This window comes from Nanorana parkeri, unplaced genomic scaffold, assembly GCF_000935625.1.
Source record: "Nanorana parkeri isolate BGI_ZX_2015 unplaced genomic scaffold, ASM93562v1 scaffold583, whole genome shotgun sequence".
Lineage (NCBI taxonomy): Eukaryota > Metazoa > Chordata > Amphibia > Anura > Dicroglossidae > Nanorana > Nanorana parkeri.
This window is the reverse complement of record NW_017306851.1, coordinates 770,855-781,393: the sequence shown is the minus strand read 5'-3', so window position 1 is coordinate 781,393 and position 10,539 is coordinate 770,855. Positions and strand designations below refer to the sequence as shown.

General features: G+C 49.8%; 1 protein-coding gene across 1 annotated transcript in view; it reads left to right on the top strand.

Moving 5' to 3' along the window:
- The window catches only part of ITPR1 (inositol 1,4,5-trisphosphate receptor type 1), a 104,632-nt gene that overhangs the window by 93,469 nt on the left and 624 nt on the right, over positions 1 to 10,539 (top strand). Inside the window, 5 exon segments of the mRNA XM_018562545.1 lie at positions 1,233 to 1,398; positions 1,671 to 1,831; positions 5,682 to 5,898; positions 8,433 to 8,581; positions 10,281 to 10,334. Of these exon segments, the coding sequence (XP_018418047.1) occupies positions 1,233 to 1,398; positions 1,671 to 1,831; positions 5,682 to 5,898; positions 8,433 to 8,581; positions 10,281 to 10,334 (747 nt within the window).

Here is a 10,539-nt window from a genome sequence, read left to right as displayed (position 1 = left end):
AAGTACTGAGTACATATGCATGCTTGTACTTTTCAGAGGTCCGATATTGTTCTATGTACAATCCTTGTTTTATTGATTGCATGTAATAATCTACTTTTTTGAGGTTGTGGATTTGGGGTTCTTGGGGTTTTCATGAGCTGTAAGCCATAATCATCACAATTATGACAAATCACGGCTTGAACTATCTTGCTTTGCATGTAATGAGTCTATCTCATATATTAGTTTCACCGCATAAGTTGCATTAGTGAAATAAATGAACTTTGCACGATATTCTAATTATTCGAGTTTCACCTGTATTGTATTGCACTGATCAGTACTGGGGGAAGGCCAAGAATATAAAGATATAACCCGAGATTAGTGCATTTCTCTGCTCCTCATGCAGGATTGGCTGAGCTCTCCTTCACTCAGAGTTCTGAGCTGTAGCCTCTGCCCATTGGCCCCTTGTTCTTCTGTTACATTGTATCATTCTTTTTTCCATCACCTGTGCACTCTTCATAATGCTAAGTGACAATCCAAAGTGTCCAGAAACCCCTTGACCCAGCAACACCACCACCCATATCTTGATCTTCCCCTGTGCCTGGGGTAATGGAGATAGTTGAAAGTAGGGATGCACCGATATCGATACTAGTATTGGTGCCAGTACCATGTATTTGGGTAAGTAATCGTACTCGCCCAAATGCTACGATACCTTCCCCGATACCGGAACTTCTTCTGACCGGCATTGCCTTAGGGGGGAACATGGAGCTGGCTTCCCATGCAATCAGGAAGCCAGGCGGCGAGTAATGACCCGGCTTCCTGATTAGGCGTGTCCCGGCGCCCGGCTTCCTGATTAGCCGGGAAGCCGGCTCCATGCTGATTGGCTGGGAAGCCGGTTTCCCTGCCAATCCCAATCAAGCCGGCCAAGCAACATGGAGCCGGCTTCCCGGGCATGCTATTACGAGTCGCCCGGGAAGCGGGCTGCATGCCAGCGGAAGCACCAGTATCGGTGAGCACCGAAAGCAAAATATCGGTACTCGTACTTGATACCGAAAAACCGCTATTGGTGCATCCGTAGTTGAAAGTGTGGTGCCTATGCACAGAGACACTGCTGAGGAAATCATACAGCTGTACCGAGACACTTAGAAACACAGATGGGTGTTCTTATTTTGCCTCCATGAATGTTAAATCCCTTCCTCAATGACGTTTTCTGGAATGACTTTTTGATCACCGGAGACTCTCTTCCCTCTTCACAGGAGCCGCTGTTTGCAGCCCGTGTTATTTACGATCTGCTCTTCTTCTTCATGGTCATCATCATCGTCCTGAATTTGATCTTTGGTGTTATCATTGACACCTTTGCTGACCTGAGGAGTGAGAAACAAAAGAAAGAGGAAGTTATAAAGACTACGTGTTTCATTTGTGGTGGGTTTTTGTTTTCGTTATGTTGTGACGTCTACACATATTACCTTTCTGTAGAAATTGATCTGATGTTGGGGCCGCCCTAGGCAGTTGGATTTCTTTTTATTTCTCAGGAAATCTGTGGATCTGTTTAGGATTGAGGAGAGGTCCTCTGCTAGATCATTGATCTGGGTTGACGGAATTTGCTAGTAGAAAGCCAAGTTTTAATCGCACACAAGCTGAAAGTCTCTAGAATGAGAATATCCTCTCGCTGACACCTTCTCTCTCACCCTTAGGGCTGGAACGAGACAAGTTTGACAATAAAACGGTGACGTTTGAGGAGCACATTAAGGAGGAACACAACATGTGGCATTATTTGTTCTTTATTGTATTGGTGAAAGTGAAAGATTCTACGGAGTATACTGGACCCGAGAGTTACGTGGCTGAGATGATAAAGGTGAGATTTGGGGGGGATTCCACCATGTTGATCTGAATGCAGCATTGTACAAAGACTAAGCAAAGATCTAAAACCTAACTTTGTGATGCATCAAATTCCTCCCCCCATCCATGAAGGTCACTGTACTGGTAGCAGCTGATTGGGTGGCTTTGTCCAAGCAGGTTCTCCAAGCTTCTGTGCTAGAGCAAACAAAATCTAATGGCTTCCAGCTGGTTGCACATTTCACTATATGGGCAAAGGTTTGTGGACACCTGGCCATCATACTATACATGAGCTTGATGGACATCTCGTTCTAAAGCCATGGTCATTTAATGTGGCATCAATATTGGTGCCTCTTTGCAACTAAAACGGCCACCACTCTTCTGCGAAGGTTCTGGAGTGTCTTGTGGTCATCTGACCTAAAGAACATTTGTGAGATCATGTACTGTTAGATGAGAAGACCTGGTTCACAATCAGTGTTCCAGTTCATCCCAAAGGTGTTCAGTAGGGTTGAGGTCAGAACTTGTGCGGGACACTTGAGCTCCTCCACACCATGGAGTTGGCTTTGTGCACAGGGGACAGTCATGGTGGAACAGAAAAGGGTCTTCACCAAACTGGTCACACCATGTCTTTATGGAGCGGGCTTTGTGCACAGGGGTCCGTCATGGTGGAGCAGAAATGGGTCTTCAACAAACTGGTCACACCATGTCTTTTTGACCTAATAGTGTCGTTGTGATGGTCAGGTGTCCACAAACCATTAGCCATACTGCGATGGTCTTGAGGACAGATCCCTGAAGATAAGTTGTAGCATTAGCAGAACCCTTCACTGGAGACATCTGAACTCCATCATCTGGAAGGACATTCACATACGTTTGACCAGATATTTAATGGTCAAACTTTGTAACATATATTTTTTATATTATTAGGATTGGCATATATTATTATATTATTTATTACAGGTATTTATAGAGCGCCGACAATTTTACGCAGCACTTTACATAGTTGCACATTCACATCATTCCTTACCCTTCAAGGAGCTTACAATCTAAGGTCCCTATCTCACATGCATACATACAGGGCCAACTTAGAGAGGAGCCAATTAACCTTCCAGCGTGTCTTTGGAGTGTGGGAGGAAACCGGAGTACCCGGAGGAAACCCACGCAAGCACAGGGAGAACATCCAGAGAGTGACCTGGCCGGAATTCGAACCGGGGACCCCCCACTGTAGCAGTTTACAAATTTTTCAGTAGGCGCACGTACGGTCTGCACGGGAACTTTTACAATTGCTGGGAGTTGTATAAATGATAACACCACCCACATGGCTAACTGCACAACCAACACTCCTTTATTGGAATGGATTATTAGGTGATGCGATTTGCAGTTAGATTTCAGGTAATGACAACAATCGGATTAAAGAAAAGTCTGATTAGTGAGGGAATACGTGGGAGAGGTATTGTATGTCCGTGCTGTTGTCCCAGTATCACATTCTTGGAACATTTGTCAGGTTTCCTTGGAAGTGCTGCTGTGGAAGTTACAACAGCCTCTGTGCAAACTCAGCCAACTCGTTCCTTGTTAGCAAGAATTGAATCATCGGTGGGCGGGTCACCTGACCGGATTATACTGCAGATTCTCAGCAGCTTGGGGCCCTGAGGAATCCACTTCCTGCACTGGAGATGACCCCTGTAGCTGAGAAAAGCAGGAGGGGGGGCGCAGACAGACCCTTCCTTGTAATGTGATGACGACAGAGGGAGATCCTTTGTGCAATCCGATTACTTGGCTGGTGGGACTTCTGCTTCTTCAAATTTCATTGCTTTTCTTGGTATTGTCTGTGGGCTGTAAATTTACCCTCTACCCACTCTGCCCAACTTCCCCTCTGCACGTCGCAACCCCTGCGTGACCTTACCCCGTGAGTGGGCAGAGCATGATTCTGGTCTGTGTATGTGTATCTCTGTATGATCAAGCGGCATCTCTGCTCGAGGACTCTGCTCCTTCCTCTATAACTCTCCTCTCCTGAAATACTCTGCTGGAGGACTCTGCTCTGCTGGAGGACTCTGCTCCTTCCTCTATGACTCTCCTCTCCTGAAATACTCTGCTGGAGGACTCTGCTCCTTCCTCTATAACTCTCCTCTCCTGAAATGCTCTGCTCTGCTGGAGGCCACATTTTGGATACCCCGGACAGAGGAAGGAGCAGATTCTGATCATAATGATTCACCAAGTAAATTTAGACACATGAATTGATACGTGAGCAGAGCTGCTCCCCCGGTCCCGGGTTCCCACTTCTCCTTCCCATGAAATCTTCTGTTTTTCCTGGCCATGAATTGGTCTCCTGGGTGGGCAGAAGCCATGTGAGCCTCGGATCCGGGACGCTCGGTTTGAGCGAGGGTGCTGGCCTTGTCACCCGTCCTCCCTGACACTGCTGCGGTCGCCGCGGCTTGCAGCAAACCCCCCCGAGTTTCCGCAGCTGTCCGCCCACATGTCTAGGCACCCGAGCTCTTCGTCCAGGGGACTTTTCCAGTCCCTTTACTTAGAAGAGTTGTTGTGTGGTTTAGACGCATCTGCTGGGAGGAAGCTGTGGGAAGGGTGGAGGGGTGGGGGGGAGAGGCACATTTTAGCAGAGAAGTGCTGACTGAGGGAGAGGGACGTGTCTGCAGAGTGAGGGGGATGTTTCTGGGAACCGTTGGGAGAGGGCCAGGAAATCTATATCGGCTACTGGACGTGGACCTCTGGTATCGGGTTATTGCAAGTCCCTCAGTTCCCAAATCCTACAGGCCAGGAAATGTCACGTTTCATGGCTTCTTCCTGCACACAGATTATAGAAACTGCAACATTTCTGGCACATCGCAATATACAGAAACTGTGCAAATTGTAAGGATTTAGCATTTCCTCAGTCTCCCCTCCCCCAGTGATCAGCCTGCAGGAGGCAGCATTTCCCCAGTGATCAGTCTGCTGCAGGCAGGAAGAAGCATTTCCTCAGTCTCCCCTCCCCCAGTGATCAGCCTGCTGCAGGCAGGAGGCAGCATATCCCCAGTTACCCTCCCTCAGTGATCAGTCTGCTGCAGGCAGGAAGAAGCATTTTCTCAGTCTCCCCCAGTGATCAGACTTTAACTTTGTAGCAAGTCACGAGGTGAGAGGCTGCAGCACGGGGTTGATCTGTGGCAGATATTTGTGAATACAGCCAAGAACTGCACAGGCAGCGGGATTTACACGACTGTGTGGTCTCTGAGCCGGCATCTCAGTCCAGGAAGTAGGTGGTGACCCTGGATGATGCCCAAAGAAAGATGGTGATGTCCTACTGGAGGGAAAAGCAGCTTAAAGTATGTCCTGTGATCTCTGTGTAACACTTGCAGGTATTACCTCCCACAGACATGGAGTTTGCCTCAATTAACATGAAACCTCCTATCTGGTGCTCGGTCTGTGTGGGATCTTCTCTCTATATGATACAATATAGAAGACACGAGGCGCTCCTTAATTCTGCTCATGTCTCTACAATGGGCGAGATGCTGTGCCAATAATATGACTGGAAAAGAGGTACGGAGTGATTAGTAGAGGGGTAGGAGACATTTAACGGTTGGCTATGGTGGTTACCAGAGCATCTCCCATCCTCTGGAACTCCCTACCCCAATCTGCCTGGCTTTGAAAGCTCACCTCTTCATAGAAACCTATACTGCCCTCTCCTAGCAACTGAACTTTCTCCATCAACTCATCCCCAACTGTCATTCCCTTCTTGTATCTCTGGTCTCCCTTTATAGATTGTGAGCTCTCAGCAGGAACCTTCTGACCCTCTTGTCCTGATTTTGTATTGTGTCCCTTTTATGTGGTAAAACTCATCAACTCCGTATAATAATATTGATCTGTTCCGTCTCGGCCCCTAGGAGAGGAACCTGGACTGGTTCCCGAGGATGAGAGCCATGTCTCTGGTGAGCAGCGACTCGGAAGGTGAACAGAACGAACTTAGGAACCTGCAGGAGAAGTTGGAGTCCACCATGCGTCTCGTGACCAACCTGTCCAGCCAGCTCAGTGAGCTCAAAGACCAGGTGAGTGCGCGGAGAAGGGCCGGCGGTGTGACCGGGACTGGCGGAGACCACAAAGGTCCCGCGTTTCTCCATCTGCGACTATCACCCGTCCGGATACAATTGTTGCAGCTTCCATTGTAGAGTTACTTTTCATATCCTCAAAAACCTGATAGAGGGGAAATGACAAAGAGCTCAAAGCTTTACTCAAAAATCACATTCTACCAATGCACCCCTCTCTGTATGATGACACGTCAGGTGATTGTGAAATACTTACACTCGCAGAGTAGTCACTTCCTGCTTTGAAAGGGCAAAATGGCTTCAGTTTGGCAAAGCGACGCACGCTGGGATTGTCTCGTCATCGGCAGAGCATTGCCGGGAAATCTCATCTGTAATCTCACGAGATCTCCGGGAAAGGCATTTTCCTCCCCTGAGATGATGTGCATGGTCACATGTCCTAGTCACATGTGCCAGCTTTTCAGGAAGTAAAAGGAGAGCTAGTAACATGGCCGCTGCCAGAAGACTGGGGAAGAAAAGAGAAAAGGAATGCAAAGAACACAAAGCCGGCAATTTATCTAAAAGTATGTGATTGTAGATTGGAGCGGAGACCGGGTGACACCCCGCCGTGACGTCATCCTGCATGCGCTGTCATCTAATTGACGCCTGCCGGCGGCCATCTTGGTGATAGATGCCGGCAGAGAGAGGAGGGGACGTTCGACCTGCAGGATGAGATAGGCCTGAAGGGTGCCCTCCTCTCTCCTGACACAGTCGGCTCTCGGCCTATGACAGAGTGCCTGACTTTTTAGGGGGGGAGGGGGGGGGTGACACCAAAATGACTCGGTCATTTTGGTGTCACCCTTCCAATGGTGTCACCTGGGTGCAGGGCGGACCCCCCTTGTGAGGCCACCGAATCCATCTCAGGCATTCAAAGACCTAAAAAAAAATTTGGCAGAAAAAATACCTCTTTTATTACCCTATTATGTAATGCAGACGAGCTTGCTGCAGGCGTTACACATGAACCATCACCCCCTGTAATTGTTCTGTTGTAAAGCGCTGCGCAATATATATCCGGAATAATAATAATGAAGAGAAGTGACCTGATAAATAAATGTTTCAGCCTTTTGTTGTATGAAGGAAGCAAAAAAACAAAATGTAACATTCCGCTGGGAGATTCATTCAGCCAGCGTACGATCGTGCTGCAAGAAAGCATTAGGCTGCGTTCACACCTGACCGTTTTGTAGCGCGTTCTACGCTCGACGAACGCTCTACAAAACGGTCAAAAAAATAAATAGCATTGTAGTCAATGGTCTCGTTCCCACCTAGGCGTATTTCCGCCCGTCCCTAACGCCCTACAAAACGGCCCACGCCTGAAAAGGTCCCGGGACTACTTTGGGCCGTTTTGTAGGGCGTTTTCCATTGGGATACAGCCAAGTAGCCTTTGGAATCGCGTGACTTTTTTACCACGAATCGCGGTAAAAAAAAACGCGTGACGGTCGCGCATATTACAATACGCCTAGGTGTGAATGGGGCTTACACCCGAGTGCAGAGAGTTCAGACGACGTCGCATTGTCGCAACGCTTGGACTCTCTGCACTCGCCGTGTCTACATCCAGCAAATATCTGATATGGTTTCTGTGCTGGTCAGATACAAAAGGCTGAGCTCTACATCCGCATGGAGCATACTCAGGGCCGTCTTTAACGCAGGGCAAAAGGGGCAGTTGCCCAGGGCCCAGTCATTGTTGTGGGGCCCAAAGCACTTGCCCCTTGAGCCCACAAAAGATGCACACGTGTCACCGTTCTGTTTACTATGTAATCTGCATTGCGCAGTGTTGCTACGCCCCTGCTGTACGCCGCATAGCGCAACGTCTCACGCTGAGTCATGTCTCCTAAGGTTTCCTCCTATCTGCTCTTTTGTTGGGGGGCCCAAGAAAATGTTTGCCCGGGGTCCAGTTAATATAAAACAGTATACCCTGTGTGCTGGGCCGCGGTACCATTCAGAATACAGATGCGCATGAACTATAACGCTCAGATGTGCACCGGGCGTGTGTTGTGGCGCGCTGCGTTTGGGGGAAAATGCTGCAGATGTGGACGATCTCTGGGCTGCGCTGTTGCAAAACATACAGTGGTACCTCGGTTCACGAGCGTCATTTGCTCCACGATTCTGGTCGCGAACCGAATCAAACTGCGATCAGACCGCGATCTCGACTGGAGGAAGCCACGACCACGTGTCAGAGCGGGGAAGATGGCTGCGGTCGTGCTCATCACCCGATGCGGAGTTCGCGAGCGGACGCAACGTTTTGCCGAACTTCCTGTTTGCGAACCGAGGTACCACTGTGCGGGTTATTGCAGCGCCCTTGGGGCCCATACACACCTGCCTAGTACACTGCTGCGTGTTGCATTCAGAATGAGCAGGGCACCACCGAGGATCAGAAAACCGTGCGTGCAGCGAAGCGTGACGGGGCGCTATTCAGAAAGAAGTCATTTAAGGTGCTTTGCCTCATCTAGCTGCAATGCATTAGGCCTCATTCACACAGCGCACGGTCGGGCCATACAAGTCCGCGGCCGTATCGGGCCATTCCCGGGAAGGACGGCCGCTGCATGTGATTGTACACAGCAGCTTGTTCTTCCATATGGAAGGACGCGGCCAATACGCTCACCCATGCGGATGTCTGTACTCGGACGCAGACAGGATGGATCCTGGCTGCGTCTAAGCACGGACACCGCCACCCGCACGGATGTTCAGCTCAGGTGACGCAGGACAGCGTACAGCTGCGTCCTCCCATAGGACACATAGCACCTGTCCTTCCTGGGAACGGCCCAATACAGCTGTGCGCACCGCTCTGATCTGTATGGCTCCGCTCCGCGCTGTGTGAATGGGCCCTCAATCTACAGCAAGGGTTGGCAACGTCTGCAGTCCAGCTGTGGTCCCGCCACTTCCGCTGCCAACCGACCCGACGATCCTCCGGCTGCCTCCAGCATTGGAATTATTTTGTGCCAAATGCCCCCCCTCCCCTCCTCCGAATGTCGGGCAAGAATGAACTTTGCACTTGAAAGAAAAACAAAAAAACCACAAAAACTGAATTTCGAGAGAAGAATCCATTTTATATTTCAGAGTTCAGAGATTATATTTATGAAACTTTTTTTTTTTTTGGTTTTTCCTATTTTTACCGGTCTGAGTGTATGGACCACTGTGACTAGTGCCGTGTGTGGGGTGACACCCCTTCCGCCATTTTTGTTTTTTTGTTGTCCTTCCATAAATACTTTATGCACCTGGTAGGATGATGAAGAGAAGAGACTCGGGATGAATTCTTCTTTCTGATTGGTCTCTGTTTTTGTACTTACTTTCTTTGTTTCTTGATACACGGATGCTGCTCCCTGACTTTGTAAATGTGCAAGTTTGAGATTAAAAATGATGAATATGCAGACAAGCCGCCTCCTGATTGGTTTAAAGATTAGCCCTCGTTCACACGAGAATCGGCCGGCACGTACAGCTGCGTGCACGGCCGTATCGTGCAGCTCCCGGGGAGGACAGGTGCTGCGTGTGATTAGTAGGCAGCCCGTCCTTCTCTATGGGAGTACGCGGCCCTACGCTCACCCCAAGTGCCGGTCCATACGGGTGCGGGTGTCCCGGCTCTGACGCAGTGTACGTGTACGCTCACCCGCATCCGTACTGACGTGCAGGGCAGGGGGGCGTACGGCCGCGTAGTCCCATAGAGAAGGACAGGGGCTGCGTCTCTGTGCTGCTTTGGGTAATGCAGGCAGATCATGGTTGGTGGGCGGAGCCAGCCGGATGCCTCGGTACTTTAATTCCAGCCTGGGTAGGCCAGATCACATGATCTCTGCCCACCAGTTGCCACAGCACCCTCAAGAGCCCCCTCTCCTCCCAAGAGCCTTCAGCCCTAATTCGAGCAGTGGGCCGGCTCTGAGGAGGAGTTATGCAAATATCAAAATGCCTTGATAGGTGGATGTCACCTGGAGGAGTGGGTGTTCTTAGTTGGTTGCGGGGTGCTGGCGGGCATGTTACCAGGGGGGTGGGGGCATGGTAGCTCTGCCCAGCTCACTGATATCACTGGTTGCCATGAGCTGGGCAGAGCATCACAGAGCTTTTAGCCGCCTGGGATGCTCTGGCCGGAAAGGGGGCAACAGGCGCACCTGCTGCCCCCCACAAGTGATCCAATGACATGCCACATGAGGCAAACGACTCAGGCTGCCTTGTTATAAGGACAGCCCTTGTTCTACCCCCTAAATGATTGACAGCTCTGCTCTGACACCCCTGCCGGACAGTAACAGATGAGCACTTCCACTGCAGCATCACGGCTGGGTCAGAGACCGCGCCCCCCCCCTCCTCAGCCTTCTGATTGGACAGCAGCACAATAGCCCATCACTCTGCTCTCTCCTGTCAGCATGTGCACTGCCGCAGAGCCTGATTGGCTGATATTCTTCCCTTGTCTCCATCTCCTAGTCTGAGCACGGCTGTACAGAGGATGATGGAAGGCTAATACGAGTGCAGATTCGGGTAAATTCTCATTGAATAAAAAATAATCATGAAATAAGGTAAATAAATGAAAATAAAAATGTAAAGTTTTTGTTTTCTCTCCTTGTGTATCTGATGTGTGTGGAGGAACTTTTTGTTGTTTTTCTTTTTGCTAATCAGAAAACCCTCCCCGGGGGGGGGGGAATGGGGGGGTGGCCCCTTTTACCGCAGCGGGTCACACCCGGCG